At 44.1% G+C, this 23,961-nt stretch overlaps 1 protein-coding gene across 5 annotated transcripts in view; it reads right to left on the reverse strand.

Moving 5' to 3' along the window:
- The window catches only part of rgs12b (regulator of G protein signaling 12b), a 40,199-nt gene continuing 16,238 nt past the window's right edge, over positions 1-23,961 (reverse strand). For 3 of the 5 annotated variants that reach the window (XM_069165979.1, XM_069165980.1, XM_069165978.1), the window contains exons 6-19: positions 13,138-13,159; positions 8,564-8,733; positions 8,070-8,162; positions 7,801-7,944; positions 6,866-7,048; positions 6,305-6,455; positions 5,353-5,447; positions 4,894-5,103; positions 4,411-4,484; positions 4,155-4,281; positions 3,953-4,049; positions 3,766-3,836; positions 2,480-2,651; positions 1-2,111 (exon numbers count right to left, since the gene is read on the reverse strand). In XM_069165979.1, coding sequence (XP_069022080.1) covers positions 1,477-2,111; positions 2,480-2,651; positions 3,766-3,836; positions 3,953-4,049; positions 4,155-4,281; positions 4,411-4,484; positions 4,894-5,103; positions 5,353-5,447; positions 6,305-6,455; positions 6,866-7,048; positions 7,801-7,944; positions 8,070-8,162; positions 8,564-8,733; positions 13,138-13,159 — 2,244 coding nt within the window. In that variant the 3' untranslated portion in view covers positions 1-1,476. The remainder of the gene's footprint in view (positions 2,112-2,479; positions 2,652-3,765; positions 3,837-3,952; positions 4,050-4,154; positions 4,282-4,410; positions 4,485-4,893; positions 5,104-5,352; positions 5,448-6,304; positions 6,456-6,865; positions 7,049-7,800; positions 7,945-8,069; positions 8,163-8,563; positions 8,734-13,137; positions 13,160-23,961) is intronic. The other 2 variants (XM_069165981.1, XM_069165982.1) reach the window with 2 other exon arrangements.

The following is a 23,961-nucleotide window of genomic DNA, read 5'->3' on the forward strand; positions in this document are numbered from 1 at the left end:
TACAGAGAGAGTTCAACCCCTAAAACATTTATTTGATCTATTTACAGACAGTACAGTCAACGGAACAGAATAGAGGAGAATTGATTCCTATTGTAACACAACTGAAGAAACAGCAGAGCTGCATCGCAATTCAACACCGACTACAGCAATATGGTGGTTTCACAAAGTAGACTATATACAAATTAATACTTCTAACTGATAGGCGGTAAAGTTGAAGAGAATGAGGGATAAATTAATGTCTTCTTGATAATATAGCACAGGAAGTGAAGTAGAGCTTTTAGAAATTGACACGGTTTTGACTCATTTTGTCTAATTTTGCCAGATGAGACCCTGCAGGCAGCAGAAAGGCAGCTCGGAGCGTCGTTGACCCAAAATGAAATGTTGTACAAATAAAAAAAAATAAATCTCAAAATCTGCCCGTTTAGTCAGTGCAGACGTTTCTGGATCATTTGGTCAGAGACCAGCGTTGCATGTACGAACCCCGGCCACGCTCTTGTTTTTAGATTATTTTTTTATGAGTGACACGAGAAGTGCCCGAGGTTGAGACCTGCGGTGGAAACACTGAACGTACTGTGCTTTGCGAAGATAGAGAACAGCTGAGCGAGTGTGTGTGTTCGTGGTCCCGCGGCATGTGTTTGCGTTCGTGGGGTCAGGGTTGCCGTGTCAGCATGCACTGTGCCTAGAATCACGTAATAAGTAGAAAATATCAGTTATATGTGCAGTATTGGAAAGCTACTATGAGTGTGGCAGGTCTAGTGATCGTTAGCAGATGTGGTTTGTTTCTCTGAACCACCTGTAGCGTGAAACAGACATTTAGAAAGGTTAAAGAAATAAAATGTGGTTTAAAAAAAAAGGAAAAAAAAGTGTAAAGTCTTGTTTGTAATTGGCTAAAGTGCATTGTTAGACTCTGTCATCGCGGAGGAGGAGGGTGGAGGAGTGGGGGGAGGGGAGGGGAGGGGGTGGAGGAGGGAGTTTGGCACCGGTCGTCACCAATATTTCGTCCTCGAGCTCACGTCTCCGGAGAAAATCCACAACAAGTCCGCTTAGAAGTTCACACAGACACACACCACGCAGGGAAGATGTCAGAGAGCAATGCATCCATCTTTCTTCTCTTTGTGTCCGAACTCTTTGATTTTCAGTCTGTCGTGGACTTACAGTAAATCTACCGGCCGCAAGGTCGTGCGTACGTCTCCAAATCAACTCACTATGTTCACTGCGAACTTTAATTCCTAATGTGTGTTGTTAAGGTGTCAGATCTATTTTTTTTATTTTTTATTTTACATTTACAGTTGTGTCTATTTCTTTTTACACAGATCTGGGATTTGTTAAACTGACATGTTTTCTGGTGAAAGGGAGGAGATCCAGATGCATTCTGGGGCCAACAAGTCATTTCAAACTGACTTTAGTTGGTTTTTTTCGGGTCCCACTCGCAGTCAGGTGAAAAGGAAGAGGTGAAAGTTCAAAAGTTTGAAGAGTTCACACGGGGGAGGTACCTGAGCTGGGCCGACCGTCCTGTGCTTGTTGTCGGGGTCGGGGGTGGGGGTGAGGGTGGGGTTTGCACTGCAAGGCCGAGGGAGTGACGTAGTTGAGGCTGGGGCTGTTAATGTCCCCCTCTCCCACCAGAGTCAGATCAGAGAGGGTGTCCTCCTCCAGCATCTGGACTGATTCTCCCCTGCCAGACTCCTGGAGGAGGCCGCGCTGAGCGCCGTGGGTCGGGTGGATGGGGGAGACGGTGCCGGGAAAAGGAGGAGGTGCTCTGGCTTTCCTGCCCCCTCCTCTCTCACTGCCCAGTGCAGAGTCCAAGCTCTGGGACTGATGGCTCGCGTTGAGCAAGTGGGTGCCGCCTCTTCCTCCTCCTCCTCCTCCTCCTCGGTCGTTGCTGTTCGCCTTGTTGCCCCGGCGACCGCTGCTAGGGAAGCTGCCGTTGTTGGGGTTACGGGAATTAGGGGTGGAGCAACTGGGCTCAGGGTCGTAAGGAGGAGGAGCAGTCTGGTTGGTTGCCCCCGGTGACAGGCGCAGAAAGTCTGGAAGCTGCAGGTCGCTTTTGTTTAGCAGGCCTCGCTGGTCGTCTGCTCGGTTGCTCTGAGCTTTGGATATGAGGTCGAAGAACTCTGCAGGCGCACGCACACACACACACACACACAACGTACATACACACAAACACAAATAAACATATGCACACGTACATGCATGTGAACACACAGGAATGAAACACACATCTGTAATCCAGTAAACATGCAGCAACGTGTGTATTAATCCATTAGACAAGTCAAAGCTACATTCAGGATAAGCAGAGGTGACTGTGCTACACGTAGCTCGCTAGCTTTGAAAGCATTTGGTGCTCTGCAGTACTGCAGGCAGGCAGAAGGGTTAGTGTGATCACAGCAACACAGCGACAGAAAATACAAGAGAGGGAGGGAGAGGGGGGGAGAGAGAGGGAGAGAGAGAGAGGGAGGGAGGGAGGTCGTTCAGTTTTTACCTTCAGCTTCGTCTATATTAATCTTTTTCTGCTTTCGTTTCTCCGGAGCCTTATGGAGAGAGACAGAGTGGTTGGGTAAGGGCTGGCTGCTTGTGTCAGGGCTGGGCCCGGCCTTGCCGTTTTCCCCATGGGGGTGGGCTGTGCCAGCTTTCCCTGACGGCCTGTCCTCGCCCTGGGGGCCACAAGGAGAGCGGAGCGGGACACGAGAGCCCACGTGAATCATGGTGGAGCAAGAGTGTGTGGGGGGGTGTGTGTGTGTGTGTGTGTGTGTGTGTGTGTGGAGGGGGGGGGGGGTAAACGTCATGACAACAAGTCGCCGCTGATGGTGAGGAGGTTGACTGATCATATTCGATGTGGATGAGTTTGAGTGATCGGGGCTGTTTTTGGAGAATAGATGGGATCACAATGTTTATGATCGTTATTTGGTTTTGTGTTTGATAAACGACGACACACATCGAGGTAAATTCTTCTGAAAAACATTTATAGTGAACCAACGACAGGTGGAATGTTCCATTCAGACAACCCTAATGTCCACTTTGTGTACTAAGCATCATCAACGTGTAGCTGAGAGTTACACACACCAGAGAGACCAGAGGGACCGACTATCCACTACTCAGAGCTGCACTACAAAGTAGGAAAAAAAAACAACAACAAAAAAAAACACAGATTCACAGAAAGCCTCTATAAAAAAAAATTTTTTTAAATCAACCGAGAGCGTCAGAAACTAGCACTTCTGCCGATTCAGCTTCTTTTAGGTTAAAAGTGACGAGAATAAAAAAAAACAACAACAAAAACGAGACAGCAACCTAAAGTTCTGCGGTTTTTTTCCAGGTGCACAGACGAACTTCTCTGCGGTTCGACAAAAAGCTGAAGCTGCTCTCGTCTGACAAAAGTGGGTTTTGTTATAGAAGAAAAAAAAAAATAGAGAACCAGCAAACCAGAGGGAGAAGTTGATGATGCATTCGGCCACAGGCAGGCCACAAAAATGGAACATTAGGAACTTGGACAGTGTGACGGGGGTGGTGGTGGGGGGGGCGCTCGGTCCCCCCCACCACCACCCCCAATAGCAACTGTCCACACACACACACACACACGCACACACAATACACACACACACACACAATACACCTGCGCACAGTTTAACATCGCTGCGAACAGACACGGGTGACTGGAGACAGCGAGAGGAGACACTTAGTAGCGTGACATCATCAACCAGGCGGTGGAGACATTCGGGGGGTTACGGGACATTCCGGAGCGAGAGGGGAAGAAGACGGAGGACATCTTACTGTGGTCGACTGGTTTCTGCTGGCGGAGGCCGGGAGGTGACTCTTGGAGGGAGTTGAGCTTTTCTGTTTGTCTGCCGCACGACGGGGAAAAAGAAGAGAAAATGAAGGGAAGTAAATTCTGCTCATACGAGACAACAAATCATCGTACGCCGTGTGTGGTTGTTGTTGTTTTTGTTTTTCCTCGTACCTTTCCCGGGAGCGTGTTCTGCTGTGTCTAAAACCACTCGGAGCCCGTCCAGGTTGGAAATGGGAAGACCGAGATCTAAAGGCTCCGACTCGCCGCTCTGCATCACACACACACACACACACACACACACACACACACACATTTGATGAGAGTTTGATGTCATACACCGCCTGTCTGTCTGCAGCCTGAAGAAAGCTCTTACGATGCGCGCCACCAAGTCAGAGAGGTGCAGGCCGTATTTGGCCACCACGGGCCGGAGGACCTCCGTCACCGGCTTCGTGGGCTTCGCCTTCAGACCCACTGAACGATTGATGGGGACCAAGTCGAGTCTAGAAAAAGAAGAGAGACAGCGGAAATAGTGTAAACCAGGTTGATATGGACCCGCTTCTTATTGTGTTAAAAGTTTGGAAGTTTTACTTTGAAGTTTTACAGCAGCCAGACTGTTTGTGTTACCGTACCTGAAGAGAGTGCGTTTTTCTAGTCGGAGATCTCGAGAGCACAGTGTCAAACAGTCCTGGTCCAAAACAAGTGGCTGAGAGACACAAAAAGGAAAACGGAGCAAATTCATCATGAAACTTTTAATATCGCTCCCAGTCCGACTCCCACTGTCGTGGTAATCACTATTCTTTTTGCCATGTGGAACCATGTAAAGTTGAGATTTAGAAAATGTTTGAAAATTGTTGCTTTATGGAGCGTTGAGAAGGAATCAAAACAGTAAAGTTGCAGAACATAAAACGTAAAGCAATATCCTGAAAGGCACAAATGTGCTCGACCTGCAGAGTCGGGTGTTAATTCACATTACACATAAAAAAAAAAAACGGATTAATGCAGCTTACAATTGTAATTAGCTGCTTGCTGTAAGGAAAGAAACCGGGCCAGACTTAATAGTTTTGTTTGCTCGTGTCATTGTTTTGATTTGCGCAGATCTTTCCATGTCGTACCTTCTCCCCTCCGACCAGGAAGAGGTCGATAGCTGCCAGGTTGATGCAGAGCTTCTCACAGAGGCCCAGCAGGAGGTCCCTGATGGACACGCCGGCCCTCAGCGGCACAGAGCAACACGAGCCGTCCGGCAAGCTGATGTTACACTGCCTCAAGGGGGCGCTGCCCCCTCCTCGCTCTGCTGACGCTGATACTGCACCACGACAAACATCCTGGGACGGACAAAACAAGAGACAAGACACGAGGGATGGGAGATTAGATGAGCCGGCGAGAGTCGGGTTAGAACAATAAGAAGAGAACAAACAGACAGTCTGACATGATTTATTATCGTGTCATTATTCTTGATGTTTTTATTTGATTTCAAAAGCAGAAAAGGTCATTCAAGCGAGAGGAAGAAGATGACGTTAGAGCCGCTCCACGTTGGCGTGACTCGTGTCTAAACAGATGATCTGCGTTCTGACCTCGTTCCTCCCTGAACTCGACGTCCCGAGCTCCAGACTCGCCCCCGAAGACAGCGAACCCTGCGACTCACGCCGACCGTTGCTGCCGGAGAAATCTAAAAAAGAAACAGTGCGCTCATTAGCAAAACAGAAAAACGCTTTCTGTTCAAACTTAGAAGTGAACATGTGCTGTGTGTTTCATGAAGTCATACATCAGCCCGTAGGGCAGATTGTGGAATATATCCACTGCCAACAGCTCCGAAAGGGAAACCACCGTCAGATCAACTTTAAAGAATGATTGTATGGTGATCTTTGCTGTCAAAACCAGCAACAGCAGGGATGTCAAACTCACTTTAGTTAAGGGGCCACATACTGCCCACTTTGATCTCAAGTGAGCCAGACCAGTAAAATCATAGCATAATAACGCATACATAACGACAATATTTCTCTTTGTTTAAATCATTGGTGAAGGTTTTTGGATGATAAACCCTGTTTTAAGGTCTTTCTACAATAAACTAGAAACATAAAGACCAAAAAGTCAGACATCAGCCCACTGTTTATCTGCCCCGGCTCTCCTCTGCAGATTCCCTCGCTTTGTGACGCGTTTGACGTCAAACGCGTCACAAAGCGAGCAGCGAGCGCGGCTGCCTCCGGAGCAGACGTCGCATTTACGCTGTTTTTGAAGCAATTACTGGATCGATTAAAAAAAAAATAACAAAACGTTTGTACTCATAAACCTCCATATTCTCATAGAAATGCAATTTATGTCTTTCTGTAATTTTCACACTTAGCAAAGTCATCCGGCGGGCCGAGCTGGACCCCCTGGTGGGCCGGATCCGGCCCGCGGGCCGTATGTTTGACACCCCTGAGCAACAGTGTCGTAATTGTTCTAATTTTGTTTTCTTTTGCACTTAACAATTCAACTGAAAGAAGTCTTAGAAATTGAAAAAACAAAATTAAAAAAAATACAGACTGTAGTTGAAGTCGGTCAGCTCTCGCTTCTTGGGGCCTTTGCCGAAGCTCCTGTTGCGCGACCACGAGAAGAACATGCCTTTCCTCCGGTCTCCCGAATCATCCCGACTGTCCTCGTTTAAGGACCGACCTGATTTGCTCTTTTTGTCCTCCTATAAAACACAAAAAAGGAAAAATGATTGACAAGGAGGTTGACAGCCTTAAAGGCGGACGTGGGCGGGGCCTATACCAGCAGATGCAGCCGTATGAAAGGAACGCGTGGATTTACGGCATTTGAACGTGCGACGTAGGGTTCACGAGTTATTCATCTTTATTGTAGTGCCCCCTAGTGGTTGACATGTGTCGAATCTTTCAAGAAAATAATTTTCGGTGCTCGCTAGCTTTAATTAAAATTTCTTCTTTGCACCCCCAACAGTTTGGGCTCCACAACCGATTGTTCGGACAGAATGAGGATAATAATAATAATAATTATCGTAATAATATGAATAAAGATAAGTAGACACAGACAAACATCATCATCTCTTCTCATTTGACTGCACTGCAGAGTGAAAGGCTGCGTTACCTTCTTGTGAGTGGAGAGGTTGGAGCGGTCGGAGCCGGTGGTGCTGTGTTTGGAGGTGGGGCTGCTGGGGATGTGGTACGGGTCGGGCAGCGGCCGGCCCTCCACCTCCGCCACCATGCACTCCTGGTACAGCAGAGACTTGAGGAAGCGAGTGTAACTGTCGAACTTCATCAGGTTGAAGATCTGAAGGGACGAAGAGGGAAGAAAACGGAGGAAGAGATTGGAGATTGGATTCAGGAGAGTCGGACAGGAAAGGAATACAAAAGATGATTGAAAGGGGCCGAGGAGGAAGAGCACGACATGTAATATGGATTCATGTGAGCATGTATTTATATTTGCATGTTCGATTCGGCATAGGTGTGGAAGTCTTACGTCAACGGTGCCACGAGATGCTGAGGAGCCTGGGGGAGTTCTGGAGGAGCTCTTTTCTTTGTTGTGTGTGAATCTTTAAAAGTATATGTGCGGACGTTTGATGTGTAAAAAAAAAAAGCATGGAGGACGATGGGGAGGATATCCTCCTCGCCTTGTGACTCTTATCGGTTTCAGCATCTGAGCTCAGCTGTTGAAAATCAAAAGAGCTTTTCCGCAATTCTGCCCCTCTGAACAAACAGGCACATCTAAGAGATCCATTCAGGCCCTGGATGCTTGACAGCGCTGCCACACTAGTACATTTTCAATAGGGGTTTGTTTTGATTCAGTTTTATGAGTAATAATGAATTCGCACCTCAGCGAAAGCATCTTTTCACTTTCCTGTGACGAGGGAGTTCAGAGGTCTGGCAGAAGCTTCCTGCTATTCATTTATCGGACGCTGCTCGTTAATCGGCAGATAAAATGACTGTAAATTAGCCGGAGTTGTTCCTCCGTGGACGGAAGTGGCCGCTCGCCGGTTGGAGAGTTCGGTAAAAAGCTTTCTTTGTGTGTGGTGCGAACGCTACCTGCAGCTGCTGCTCCCTGAACATGTCGGGTTTCGGGGCATTGAGGATGTCATCGGCGAGCTGAGCCTGACTGTCTATGTTGACCGGCGTCGTGGCTTTACTGGACAGGAAGCTGTTGTAGATCTCCCGGGCGCGCTGAGAGAGCTGGAGGAGGAGGAGGAGGAGGAGGAGGAGGAGGAGGAAGAGACGAAGAGCAACAGAAAGAGCCGATGAACACATGAAATCTTCTCTCGCTGCCGTGGGAATGGATGTGTTGTGCGTCTTGTTACCTGCTTGTTGTCGTTCTCGGGAACATGGCTGAAGAACTCACAAGCCTGCCAGAAGAGGATGTTCTCCTCGCTGAACTCTTTCTTTAGGAACTCCTGCAGCAAAAGAATTAAATGTAAAACAAGAGAAACTACACACATAATGTTAAAAGAAACTTCCCAATAATACAGTGTATGTTTTACATTCTGAAAAATTACTTGCGCAAAGGCAGATTTCGTTTAAGAAATTACACAATAAAAATAGAATAAACTAATTTGTCAGACAACAAGTTATTAGCTTGATATGAAATAGTTTGAACGCAGCATACAATTCAAATGTGGCTAAAAAAAAAATCTTTAAAGTACAACATTTCAGCGGATTTTAACAGATCTGGGATTTGAACTAACATCAGCTGACAACAAAACAACAACTTTTCTGAGACTACAAAATTAAGAAAGATTGGGATTAAAGTTATTTTAATCGTGAGGAGGGATCTGGATCTGGTCGCGAGCAGTACCGAGAAGTAGCGCACTCCCACGGGGTCCTGCAGCAGCCTCTCGAAGCAGACGGCCCAGCTGGCCACTCTCCTCTCGGTGTGGCGCCGGTGGCTCTGGACGCTGGGCAGGCTGGCATTACTGTTCAGACTGTTGTCGCTGCTGCAGCCCTGCAGCTCCACGCTGTTCAGCTCTGTTCACGGAAACGCACACAACGTCAAACAGTGTGAACGTACCCCAGTTTGATTTTTACACCAAAATCGATAAAAAAGATAATTCAGCGCTTTTTCTCGTGTTAATAAGAAGTCTCTTTGCTTTCTACGGAGGATTTAAAGCACCTGAAGGCAGCACTATCAGCAGCCTGGGACCAGTGAGCCCTGAGTGCGTCCCATGATGCTGAGACCAGTGAGACCTCCTCCTCCTCGTTCTGTCTAAGTGTTGACATACGACACTTGTGAATCACAATATAGGAAATACATGTAAAAATTACATCTACAATAATTAGGCGGATGCTCAATCAAAAGAAGTCTGCGCTAAAGTTAGACATTATATCATGACTAAACAGTAATCTAGTTGTGTGAGGATGATCATATCATCGTGATGAACTTTCACAGGAAACCAATAAATGAAAACATTGAAAAAGATAACGTCACGAGCAAACTTTATTTAATAGTGCAACAGAGGTGTCCTAAGTTTTAAAAAGCCTCCCGGCAGCAGCATTGTACATTCTCTCAAATAGTAATAAGAGCTATTTTCATACTTCACGTAAGGAGTTTTTGTTTTGCTCCATTGCGTAATTATTCTGAAGAAAAGTCGCAGCACATCTAAGAAATCGCCTATTTTTTCCCACCGGAGCGCGTCCTCGTTCCTCAAGGCGAGATCAGGAGGCCGGGATGGAGGCCAAAGAAGAGAAGCCGCAAAATAACAAGAAGAGCGCTTCAGGTCTGATAAACTGAAAGTGGAGATAAAACTAAATACAAGAACAGCCAGAGGAACGACATCAGGTGCCCGAGACGACGCACATCCAGTTAAAAATAAGCCTGAAAGGCCGGCGTCCCGTACACAGCCGAAGTCCTGAGGGGTTCAAAACTTGGAAAATAAGCTATTAATGAATAAACCATTGTGAATTCAGGTTATTCACAATTTATCAATGGCAGTTTTCACATTGAGGATTTTTTTTCATTCAGTCCACTTCCCTTTTCAGCAGCATAGTAAACAGCTAATCGAACATTTATCCATTATTATTATTATTATTTAAACCTCGTATCCTGTTCATTGGCACAAGAGTTGACCACAAGCCGGTTGATCCACAGAGACGATAATACAACAATAATAAAACAAAATGGCATCAAAACTAATATGAAGCTTTAAAAACAAAACAAGGAGCGTCTATTTCATACAAATGTGTTGTATCATGTCTTTTTGATTCTCTAATTTTCACCTTTTCAAAATAAGAGAATTTTCCCTGTCTTTCAATAACTCCTCAGTTATGCCAACAGACAAACCAAACAGCCACAAGAATAAAACTCAACTTGTGTATTTTTTGCTTTTGTCAGTGCTCTTTACATCGTTTTAGAAAAGGGCAAAGCTTCACAGGAAAAAAGGTGATGTAACATACTTCAGTGAATTAATCAGGATTTAGAAAAAATTTAATCAAAAATGGGATGACCGTTGTAAAATGTAATCCAACCACACCCACAGAGTCCACATCCAGGAAGTTAAATTGAGTATTATGTGTGATAAACTCTTAATAAATATCAACAAGAGTTGTTTTATTGCCTTGAACTTGAAGTAGGACTACTGTGTCCTTTAGTATATTATTTAAATGTACATTTCACAAAGGGTATAATTCTGGAACCAAAAAAAACAGATGTCTCAAGAGAGATCCGTAAACAGTTCGACTTGCATAATAGCAGACCGGAGAAAATCTAATAAGAAGGAAAGCAATTGCAGAGAAGCCAAACTCTAATTCACTTTTTTCTTCTTGTGTAATGAAGAAGAGACTCACAACAACACCGCGAGCACAACAGACAGACTCACAACAACACCAGCAGCTGCCTTATATGCGTGCAGACGGGCTAATTAAACCATCAGAGATTCCTCCTGAACTTCAGTCACTAAGCAGATATTCAACTCTGAAGCCTTCTGCTGTGATAAATGTCTGAAGTGGAAACTTTCCTCCTCACCTGGGTAGAGCTGGTAGGAGCCGCTGTGGTGCCAGCGGGGCAGGTAGCGAATCCTGAGGGGTAACCAAGCCCCTCCATCCATACTCACCCTCACTAACTCAAACACACAGTGCAGGAAAGGTCACACACACACACACACACACACACACAGACACACACACACACACACACACACACACACACGCACACACAGCTGACATCACAGGGAGGAAGAGAGAGAAGGAGGGAAACAAGAAGAAGGAGATATGAAGGAGAGAGAGAGAGAGAGAGAGAGAGAGAGAGAGAGAGAGAGGCTGGAGGTGGTGGTGATGAGCGCACACACACACACACACACACACACACACACACACACACACACACACACACACACACACACACACACACACACACACACACACACAGTTCTGTGAGCTTCCAGCTAGGTAAGTGATACAAGCACACACCGCGCTCAAGATGATGAATAATTCAGTCGATGGAGGAAGGAACTAAAAACGCATATGCACACACACACACACACACACACACACACACACACACACACACACACACACACACACAAACACACAAACACACGATGCAGTATTGATGAGGAACCTGTTAAGGAAGGCCACTATTGGGACTAATGAGGCCTGTATCCCCCATAGAGAGAGACAGACACACACACACACACACACACACACACACACACACACACACACACACACACACACACACACACACACACACACGAGGGGGGATCAGAAAGTTCAGAAGCTCAGAGAAGACTTCAGAGAAGCTTCAACATCTGTCAGTAAATACTCCAGGTTTGATCGCTTCATCAAAATCAGCACCTACAGCTGAGTTTTTAGCTTATTTGTGCGTGAAATATCCTAAATTGAAGCATTATTTGTCCATATTTAAACTTTTTTTTTGACAGGTTTTTGTTATTTTTTGCTCTAAAAAGTCAGAAAAACTCTCTAAAACCGAGTTAGTTAGTTTTCTCAGGAGTCCAAATACGATCGTCTTCTGCAATTTTAACACAGAACAAAATGAACGCACTTGAACGATGACTGTTTGCCAGGTCTGTCGCTTTATCGCTGCTCGCATAGAGATAAAAAAAAACAAACAAGAACTACTTTTAACGGGTGTCTCACAGACGTGTCAGCTCACTTGTTGTCAGCTCAGTCGTGCAGAATTCCTTCAGATAAGATAACATTCATTATTCAGCCGTCACAGAGTTGGGCAGTTTCTCCACTCCAAAACCTGCAGCGTGACTAAACCGTCAAACTATCCTCCTCTTCTCCTTCACTCAAGTTTTCTCTGAATACTTCCAACAATACGAATGATAACTTTAAACTGAAACAACGCAGAAACGATGCAGAAACACTTATAGGTTCTTCATCGTGGTGTCGGTGAACTATGTTCCTCCCGACTGAGGAGGAACCCCGAAACATGTCCAACAGTCCCTCACATGCTCCCGACATCACATGTGCGAGGAGGGGAAAGCTCTGGAACAACACGCTCTTTCTTCCAGAGACGTGTGGTGTGAGTAAGTGGCCTTAAACACTCACGCATTGGAGCTGATTGTAAACATGTCTACCGTGAAATTCTATACGCCTTTTGTCCTGTTTTCTCACCTCCTCTTCTTCCCCTTTATCTCCCATCTGCCATAAATGTGCTCTGCGAGGTGTTAAGAGCGCCAGAAGAAGACTTTTTGTTGTTGCTGCCACATGTTCATCGCCTACGAGCCAAAACAGTTCACCTCAAATCGGTTCCAATGCAACACGACATGACGACGGTTTAAACGTCGTCCTGAAGAAGATGTGTGGTAAAACAGCGATGTAAGCATGGACTGTAAACACAATTTTCTTGTCACTTTTTATTTGTGCAAAACCAAGAACATCTAGGAGGAATTACGAGTTATGTTTCCAGCTTGTGGAGCTTTCTTTATTTGAAGATTTACCTCATACACAACGGTAATATAGAACTTTTAGATAGTAGCTGTTGTATCGAAGTACTAAAAAATTTGTAGAGCATTTAAAAAAAAAAGATGCCAGTCTGTCAGAAAATCATCTTTCCCTGTAAATTAAACATCTTTTTCTGTTTCTCATGCTGCGCTGCGTCTGCGCACATGTTTGCAAATGTGAGTCAAGTCTATAGGTTGTAGCCTGCAGCAGCAGCAGAGCAGGAGGAGGTGGAGCAGATGCAGAGCAAGTCAAACCAGACCGCCTGTAGATGTTTTTAAAGTCGGAGAAAGCAGACAGATATTTTAACTATGGACGTGCACTTAGAAAAACAGAACAACAACACTCAATGTTCAGTATTTCATTCCTTTTCAGGCTACTTGAAGTTGATCATAACAACTAAAGAACCTGAGATTACTACCACGGATATCTACAGTGTTAAAGGCTGTAAAAGGCGTATCTACTCACCTCCATCAGAGACTGCAGCAGACTGTAAAAAAGAAGCACAGAGAGACATGGATTAGGATCTTCCTTCATCACAGGTGACACACGTTCAAATCACGCTTCACACGGGAGGCAGGAGGGCCGCGTGGTGCACGTCTGACCACACAGACTGACTGGTGCTTCTAACAGGACCGGCCTCATTATCACACACACACACACACATTCTCACATGAGGACACAGTCAGGTTAGCTCCCACACTCATTGTCTTCTGTGTGGGTGGAATCATCTGTGAACTGGCTGTGCTGGCTCTGCAACCTCCAGGGAGGGGTGGGGCTTACTGTTGTGTGTGTGTGTGTGTGTGTGTGTGTGTGTGTGTGTGTGTGTGTGTGTGTGTGTGTGTGTGAGAGTGTGAAAAGGTGAAAAAGGGGTCCTCTACCCTCGATTTCACAGTGAAGTGCGATGTTTGCTCGCGTATCTCGCAATCACCGTAGATGCAGTTTTAACATGCAGCAAGATAACAAACCTGCATTTAATCTACTCGAATTTTCTGCCACAACATTTTTCACTCACACAAAACACAGATGAAAATCATATTTCCCACCGACAGAGACCCAAAAAACAGCACACAGAAACACAGAAACACACACACTGCGGTGATTTTGATCCCAGACATGCTGAGCTGGGATGAGATCATTCAACACAGACATCACTAATGTAACTCTGGAACAATGAAACGTTGTGCGAGTCAGAAAGTAAAGAAGGAGAGGAGCCGACAAAAAGGGAGGAAGAGAGGAAGACTCTCTGGATGAAGATCAACACTGAGCCTCATCGTCAATCTGAAGGATTGTGATGCCGTTAATCTGCCCACTAATCTGATGACCGGCTTCGTCCTACGTGAGCAGAAACATCGCTTCTTTTCTGTGGCACATTTACATTTGGAAATTAGCTTATCGCTACTCAGCGCTGACACGAGGGAGTCTGACGGATGGTTTATTTTATGCTCATTTGTTAGACATGCTTCAACTTTGTTTCTGAGAAATCATGTGGTTTCCCCCCTATTTCAATGCAGGAGAAACCAAAACAAGTACAAAACAAAACAAACAAAACAAAAAAGTCAATAAATAAGAGCTTAAATTCATTTTTTTTTAAAGATATTATCATATTGAAAGTCAAGTCTGAGCAGCAGTGTGTCTGCAGCAGGTCCTGACAATCAAATAGAAAATCTTTTTTTTTTTTTAGGTTGCACAGCAGCTTGGGTAAATCTTCGTATAGCTGCAGTTATTTCACTCTGAATTTCTTAAGATGACTAACAGCAATTTACATTTACATTTAGTTTTAGGAACAAATGTGGATGAAGAGTTCAGTATCGGTGAGAACAAAAGCACACAGGATGAAGTAAAAGATCATTATTGTGGGAGTACGCACTTGTGTTCAAAACAAAAGAAATGACTAGAAACTGAAACTGACGCTAAAATTTAAAAAAAAAATAGAAGCTTCTAGTAGTTTAAATACGTTAACTCCAGTTTATACCGTCAGGAGACGACTGATTCTCTGGTCTGATTTTTACCAGGAGTCTAAAACTGTAATCACGTTACAACAATACAAGTAAAAAAAAACACTCCCAGATGTTTGTACGTATGAAAGTATGAACTACTACTTTTTTTTTTTTACTTTGGAAAAATCTTTAATCTGTAATGAAAAACCTGGAACATATATAAATCCAGCAGAGTCTTTTAAAAGGAGGTAAATCTAATTAATTGAGTTGACCCCTTTCGGTGCAGCATATGTTTGCTGCTTTTCATTCGAAGAGCGTCTTGGCCATTTCCTGCCCAGATGGCACGGCCGGCTGTAATCACCGGGATTAAGTATCTCCGACCGTCCCTCTAAGAGTCGACGTTGGCACCCGGCGGACGAGAAAGAGTTTCGATGGAGACTTTTTTTTATAGCGGATGATTGTGGTCGGGATGGACGAGCGAGCCGGTTACCGGATCTTTACACTGATTACACATTTCAATATATTCTGCCTCTTAACCTACATGCAAGTTTCACTTGTGTGTTAAGACGTCCTACAGTATCGTATGCATGTGGCCAACATCTGGTAGAGATGTGTCTTTTGTGTGTAGGGTGCATTCTTCTGTGTGTGTGTGTGTGTGTGTGTGTGTGTGTGTGTGTGTGTGTGTGTGTGTGTGTGTGTGTGTGTGTGTGTGTGTGTGTGTGTGTGTGTGTGTGTGTGTGTGTGTGTGTGTGTGTGTGTGTGTGTGTGTGTGTGTGTGTGTGAGTGTGTGTGTGGGGGGGAATGTGTGTGTGGGGGAATGTGTTCCCTCATATTCAGCTCCACTGTGATCACTTCCAGACGCAGGCTGTGGTGGAGCCTCATCGAGGCCCCAATTCCTCTCCTCTTTTTTTTTTTTTTTTTTACTCACTTAACTCCCCTCTAACCTAATTTCACTCTCTCCTTCCTTTTGTTTGTTTTTCCTCCTCTCTCCCACTCTCTCTTTCCACTCCTCACAAAAAAAATCGTTCTTCCTCTTGTTTTGTCGCTCATCATCTTCATCCTCCCATCCCTCCTTCAGACTCTCCTCACTCATTCGAGTGGTGTTTCCCCTTTTTCTCTCTCCCTTCTTGGCAGGTCCTGCTCATTCCTGACAGCCCACAGAAAATGACTGGGGTTTTCCAGACATTCCCGGCTCAACTTCTCACCCAGTCTGCACAGAGACGCATGCAGCTGGAAAACGCTATCGATAACCGAGAATCATCGAATGAATCTCCCGCCGTCGCCAGCAAAAAGAAGTCCTGCCACCGCATTCGGCCTCGTGTGTGCTTCTTTCAGCCGGTGCTGGTTTCAAACTCAGTAAGCTCTCGTATTACCGACGGTGCGGATTTACTGACCTGCTATTGTCTGCTTTTTGTTCACAGATATTAGTGGGTTTTTTTATGACGTAAATACACCCAGCGGCAGAAACCGACGCAGCAGCACATGACTGATGTTCACGATAACGGTTTCTAAATTTGTGGATAAAAAAAAAAGAAACAAAAAAAAGGTCGCAAGCCAAACCTCAGATTGTGTGTGTGGTTATGAATTTGGTGAATTCAGACAGAGCTGTCAGTACTGTGTTATTTCTTATTAATAAACATGTAAAAACCTTCTTTACCACTGAAACTTCCCTAGATAGAGTTTGTTAAGATGTTTTTTTTATTACATTTTGGAGTTCAGGACACAAAACAACTTAAGAATCTGCACAATGGAAAATCCTGCAATTTCAAAATAAAATCTTAACTGCAAAGATGTAATAATGTGCAAACAAACCTCACTAGCAGGTGATATAAGTCAGATATTTTACAGTCTGTCTTACTAACATGTAAATCAAAATGACAGCTGTTACTGAAGTAATCTGCCATTTAACAGAATTACAATACAACACTTTGTACAGTGTTTTTTTTTTTTTGTCCTTTGGATGATAAACGTCAGGATTTTACAAAACCTCAGATCATGTACTGTAAATATATCAGTCCACGAGGATATTTGTGCTGCCAATTACCACAATGACGTAATGTCTTCGTAGGAAATAAGAGAAGTAGTCCAGAGCCCGAACAATATCGCAATTTTTAGGATAATACCAATAACAATGTTTTAGTATATAATGACACATATTTTTGAAAGAACTGGAAAATTATTTATCAGTGTAGTTTCGAGTCCTTTGGTTAGTGACCAGCTGATCGACATTGAAACAACAAATCACAACTTTAGAGCGTGCTTCCCTCCATTAATATAAATCCTGGAACTCTGTGAAGAGCTTCAACATTGTTTTGGTAATCAAAGCAGCCTTGACAGCACGGAGAAGTGTTTTAGACCGTTACGTAACGAGCCCACATCACTGCGACACCCACCTCACTGAAGATAAGACGAGCTGAATCACATGAACGCCCAACACACCCTGGTCTGAACACGACGTCCAGGGACATTTCCCTTTTCTTTTCTTGTTCCAACTTGTGGCTCATCAGGATCTCTACATTTATAGAGAAACCTGCTTCACACACATACAAGATGCAACTGGTTTCCGTGGGAACGGGGTGTTGATCAGTTAGAATATGGATTATGTGTGGTTTACGAAAACATTACTGTTTTTGTCTACTCGTCCAAACAGGTTTGTTTACTTCCTGCTCAACGTAAAATACCACCTTGTAGCCACACGCCTGGTCTGCTTCTGTTGGGTCTGTGTGTGTGTGTGTGTGTGTGTGTGTGTGTGTGTGTGTGTGTGTGTGTAGTTCAGGTCCCAAGCGCTTTATTAGCTGTGATTTGTGGGGAATGGGCAGCTTACATCATCTGTTAAGAAGCCTGAACTTCACGTTTAAACACAGCATACAATTTACAACTGTTAACTCTCACAGTTATCATAATATTAATACTTTAAAAAAGGCCATAAAAGTCCACTGAGACAATCTCAAGTTTCCCAAATGTCCCGTCATGTGTGTGTGTGTGTGTGTGTGTGTGTGTGTGTGTGTGTGTGTGTGTGTGTGTGTGTGTGTGTGTGTGCGACGATGGAAAAAGACATTGTGTTTGATAGGATGACACGCAGAGCGGGTAGTAACACTGAACAGGGTGAAGTGAAATGTCCATCTGTGGGTGAAACTGTGAGGGATAACATAAGAGCGCGCACACACACACACACACACACACACACACACACACACACACACACACACACACACACACAAAGACAACACTGTTTGTACCACAGGAATCTTTTCCTGGCTCCATCACTGGGATGTAGCTGCCACCTCCAGTCAGGATTTTACTGTATAATGTAAAAAAATAAAATAAAAGTGACTGGAACATGTCCGAATCTACTCATGCGTCTGTAAACACCGCCGTTACTACAGGAGGCCACACCTATAACTGAACAAATGACACGCACACGCACACACACACACGCACACACACACACACCACACACACGCACACACACACACACACACACACACACACACACACACACACACACACACACACAGTGTCCTTAAAAGGTGACAAAGAACTCACGATGCCGATTTCCATGACTGCAATGCCTTCAAACACACACACACACACACACACACACACACACACACACACACACACACACACACACACATCCACATCCGGGCCAACAGCCTCAATGTGTGTGTGCCTGCAGTGTGTTTACTTTTGAATATGAGGTGAATAGTAGCTGCCATTGAGAGCGGCGGAGTCATCCCGCCAGAGTTGGCAGTCATGAAACCGCTTAGCTTCAACGTAGCTTAAGTCGGGAGGAAAGGATGAGGCGAACAAGCCGATTAGTTTCTCTAATGATGCAGAAAGTGTGACAAATGGGGACGAGCAGCTGAGAGGACGAGCGAGGACGCTCTCCGCGTCACCCTCCGAGATGGAAACAACTTTGATTTAAGAGTTTTTTTAAAAACATAAATGACAGACACGGAGCCGAACTGAGTGTCAATGGCCCCTTGTGTGTTTTTACATTTCAACGTCCCCGCAAACATTTTAAAAACTCCCCTTTTTCTGTTCTTTTTTTTTTTTTTCCCCAAAAGTGAAATCCCCTGTGAGCTTCTCTTGGACGAAACCTTCGAAATCCCTGCAACTCTCCCCCGAATCAATATCCACTCTGCGTGAAAGGAAGGAACGCGGATCGTGTTTGTTTCCCTACAATAGAGCCACACAGGAGATGTGACTCAGAGGCTGAGCCGCTGATAAATGTCTTGTTTTACTTGGCCTGTTGCCCGAAAAGCAGACGGACGGAGGGACGGAGGAACGAGGGAACGAGACGTAAACACGACTCTACCTGGTGGAATAACCCTCTGAACGCCAGCCGACACGCCAAATTAAGCAAAAAACAATTCACAAGAAAAGGAGAGCGCTGACTCGGCACCTTTCCGTTGTCTCACAGCTGTGTTTTCTCTCTTTGACAAAGCGCCTTCGAGGTGAAACGTACGAAACCATACGGCTCCATTTCTGTACGTCTCTCAGACATCTGGCTTGTCGAGAGGAGGACAAACAGCCCGGAGCCGCTTTCAAAATCCTGTTAAGTCTTTTCTTTCCTTCTGTCCCACTTCATCTGCACACGCACCTCCTTTCTTGAAAACCAACACACAGGGTGACTTGTTCACTTCAACTTTTTTTTTTTTTGGTCCCAGGAGGATCTACAACCTCCTCCTTCCCTCGTTTTGTCTTCATCCTCCTCCTGTCCGTTTGTTTTCCCAGTGCACTTCGCTGTAGGTAACCGTCTCCTCCTTTGTCCATCTGTCCCCCACCGACCTCCTGTCTTTCAGAACGACACCACGTTTGCTCTGAATAAACATTCACACTATCACCATTTTTCCCTCCTCACAGTTCAATACTTCTCTGAAAAATAAAGTACAAAATCAATGGCGGCCAAAGGGGAAAACAAATGCAGATTTTTGTTGTTGTGACTGGCTGCTAAGTTTTTCCACTTGTGGCACTTTTACATCATTACAGCAAGACTGTTTTTTTTTTTTTTTGTTTGTTTTTTTTGTTTTTTTCATTAAAACCTTCGGCTGGTAAATCAGGGGAAATATTTGAAGTCAAATTCAGCGTCTCTCCCTCCCTTCACTTCCTACCGTCTCTCCATAAGTACCACCTGTGAAGCACTGAGTGTGTGTGTGGCTGCTACTCACTGTATTGAAGTTCCAGACCCGCTTGAAGGAGAGCCTCTTCCTCAGGCTCATCCTGCTCTCCTCTCAGAGAGGAGGAAACCCGCCGACTGCTCGATCTACATGTCTGCACCGCCGACAAAAAAAACAAAAAAAAACACAACTCGCTGACATGCACACGTGCGCCGACGCTGACGGAGCTTCTTCAGGAGCTATTTAGGACAGGAAATGCATGCAGACAGCTGACTTGGAAGGAGCCATGCCTCAGCAAGTCTGTGCCACACACACACACACACACACACACACACACACACACACACACACAAACACACACAAACAAACACACACACACACACACACACCTGAGCTGTGAAGTAAATGTCCCGCAGCTCTCCCTCTTTCTCACACACACTCCTCCACACACTGACTAGGAAGTTCCAATCTATCTCACACACACACACACACACACACACACACACACACACACACACACACACACACACACAGCTCAGTTTCCATAGTGACACGCCCCCATCAGGCAGCAGTTACCAAGAAGGGGCGGGAACAAAAGGTCAGCCTGCCAATCACGCCGCAGCGCAGCGCTCACCTCTCCTCCTCCTATTTCTCCCTCTTCAAATCAGTTTGACAGCTTCAAAATGGTCTTTTGTCGGGACAAAATTCAACTACGTGTTGCAAGTTTTGTAGACGTGAAAAGAGGAAAAAAATTATATATATATATATATATATATATATATATGTATGTATATATATATATATATATATATATTGAGGGGGGGAAAAAAGACAACAAAGATTGATGGAAACTTAAAAGGTCAACAGAAAGCAAAAACAGAAGGCACTTCTCTCTCTCTCTCTCTCTCTCTCTCTCTCTCTCACGCACAAACAAAGACTGCAATTGAAAACGTGCACGTGACCTCGAGCCGACATCTACATCCCCCTAATTTCCTGTTTTGGCAAAAAAAAAAAGAAAAGTTTTCCCCTCACACCTCCTCTTAAGTCTTCACACGCATCGATGCCACTGTCTGGGCCGACTGACTGCGATGACGCAATCAGACCACACATACTGTAAACTGAAGGGCTGTCTGTTCACGCTGGTCCGAGTCCAGCAGGTAGAAACTGACTGGAAGATACGCTCTGTGCTAGTAGGATGTGTGTGTGTCTGTTTATGCCACACATATGGCGTAGACACAGATACTATGGAAAAAAAAGAAAGAAAAAAAAACTACATATCAATACAATAGGTATATAATAGAGGAAGGATATTTTACAACCCAGTTTCCCCCCCAAAAAAAGCTGCCACGCTGTACAACATGTAAATAAAAACAGAATGCAGATTTTTTGAGACTAAAATTTCAACATTATTTATACTGTCTTTGCTCTATTTGCAATTAAATATGGGTTTACAATAATTTAGCAAGTAGTCACATTTGTTTTTTTATTTACATTTTACACGACGGCACAACTGTTTTTGGAAACGGGGTTTGTTCAGTCTAACTACGTTTATTGTCCGAATGCTTTCTAAATTACCCCGAGCATCTTTTTCTGCACTGTAAAAAAAAAAAAGATTTGGTATAGAACCACACATACGCCGATAACGACATATCTGCGCCAATATCAGTTCATAAAATTGTCCGAAAGGTAAACCAGTCGGGCTCATTTAGTTACGTTTGCATGTGTTCAACATATTTCATTGATAAATCAAAACATTTGAAAAGTTAGTTTTTATGAGTGTAAAACTTTTTGTCTTCTTTACGACCCACATCAATGCTTCCGCTCATCTTTACTCTCTGGACCGGGCTTGTGCAAAACACATGAAGCTGTTGGGGAATCCAAAAATATTCATCAAGCAGCATATAAAATGGTCTTTTGTCTTTTGCATTTTCATCTGTGTTCATTTAGGAGCTCTGAACCTCCATAATGTGGCACCAGAGTCAAAAGCATCAAAGCTGCACCCTTTAAATGCATAAGCAAACCGTTAAATCTGAAGAGCTCCATGAGGGTCTGTTTCCATTACAAGTTTTTACACAATATTTTTTTTAAACTTTAAAAACTGCGTGCCCAGCAAAGAAAATTATTCTGCCACACACACACACACACACACACACACACACACACACACACACACACACACACACACACACACACACACACACACACACACACACACACACTGAGGCTGAAGGCGCTGCAAACTCACTCATTACCACGGCTTCCAGTGCTAAAGTGGCCGCTGGAGGAAACCCCAATTTTTTTTAAAAACCTTTACGTTTTAAGATATTTACATCAAAAGCAAGTAAAGCCACGTCGTTTAACAACATCTCTGATCGGCCGGGAAGAACCATGAGTGATGTGTAAGGATCCCGAGCTTCAAGCTCAGCTCATAACATATCTGTCACTGCAGGGGAAAAGAGGAGAGGCAGGCGCCACACAGGATAAGAGGGATATAAGGAAGCTGGAGTTGGCTAAATCCACATCCTGATGAGAAAAGGAAGAGAAGAAGAAAGAAGATAAGCAGAGACATTTTCTCACGTCTCACTCCTCTCTTTAACATAATTCGTGTGGTGGAGCTGAGCAGCCTGTCCTTTGTGTGTGTGTGTGTGTGTGTGTGTGTGTGTGTGTGTGTGTGTGTGTGTGTGTGTGTGTGTGTGTGTGTGTGTGTGTGTACATTAAATCATGTTCTTTTTTCTAAGGCAACTCAACATAAAAGAGAAATATTCTCCTCTGCAGATATCAGATGACAGTAACACAACAGGGTGACACACAGAGACGGACACACACTAGTGCGCGCACGCACACACACACACACACACACAGCTACAATGGTAAACGTTTTCTCTGAGTAAATTTACATTTTTGTGCTTCTGGAGTAAATCAGCATTTCTGTAACACCGTTTAAAGCTGACCACATATTTACCTTTTGTATATTTACAATTCGTTTTCTATTTCTGTGTTTGAATAAATGCTTATTTAGAGGTCATATTCAGCAACAATTCATCTCCTGTCAAACTCTATTTTATCAGGTCACTGTTATGTCTAACTTGTACTTTTGGTCTTTGTCTGCGTTTGGAAAATGCTGAGAGAAACGAGGATAGAGTTTCAGAGTAAGTTAAAAGTTTTTCTACAACATATTCAGTGCTGTATTAAATTCTAGTGAAGAAACGTTTGAGGGGATTATCTATGTTGGCTAAAACTTCTTGTAGGTTATTTCCAAACAATATCTGTCAAAAACAACCTGAGTTGTCTTCAGAGAAAAAGCTTTAGTATAGAGTTTATCTCTGTTTCTCCTTTTCTCTCCATTGCTCATAATAAAACTCAACACTGCCCTCTGCTGGGCATCTCTGATGTTTCATCTAAAAACTCATGAAACTGGTAACTTTCACATGTTTGTGACACAAGATGACACGTTTTTTGTTTTTTTTTTGCTCTTTCATATGAATATAACTCGTGTGTTGCTGCATGTCTAGACTGTAGTTTACAGAACTTAACACTGCAATGTTATGTCAAAAAGGAAACAGGAAAAATCTTGAAAGTCATGATGACTGATGGCAAACAAGAAAACTGCACCAGTGAAGATGAACAGAGGTCATCAGTAAAACCTTCACATACAGAAAAGGGTGACACGACAAACTACAGCCTCAAACCAGGAACATCTCTCTATAATTTCAGCTTTAAAAAAAAAAAAAAAAAACAGCTCAGCAACTGACTTATCACATGACACGGTCTGCTTGTGCTAATGTGGTAAACTGCAGCATCTGGTACTTGATGAAGATAAAAAAAGAAACACGTGTTTATTTGAAATTGCAAACTCGATCTGATGTGACTCTCGGCCTCCTGAGGTGTTTCGTGTACAGGAGCAGTGTTGATTCCATCTTATCATCTGATTTTCTTTCCATGACACGCTCTTGCTCCCAGGGGATATCACGAGGAATAACGCACACACAGAGACACACACACACACACATGCAGTGAGAACAGGCTGCAGACAAAAATATGTATGTGCAGGTTCTTATCTTTGCATCTCATTGCACTCTTATTTACTTTTTTTAAAATATGAATGAGTTTTTGTATGCCTCTGTGTGTGTGTGTGTGTGTGTGTGTGTGTGTGTGTGTTGGGTCAGAGGGTAGCCAGACTGCTCTTTTCTAACCCGTGTTTAGTGAAATAATGTCCTGTGCTGCTTTCC

Source organism: Embiotoca jacksoni, unplaced genomic scaffold (assembly GCF_022577435.1).
Source record: "Embiotoca jacksoni isolate LCO1_2020_lvr unplaced genomic scaffold, fEmbJac1.0.p SCAF_36, whole genome shotgun sequence".
NCBI classification, from domain to species: domain Eukaryota; kingdom Metazoa; phylum Chordata; class Actinopteri; family Embiotocidae; genus Embiotoca; species Embiotoca jacksoni.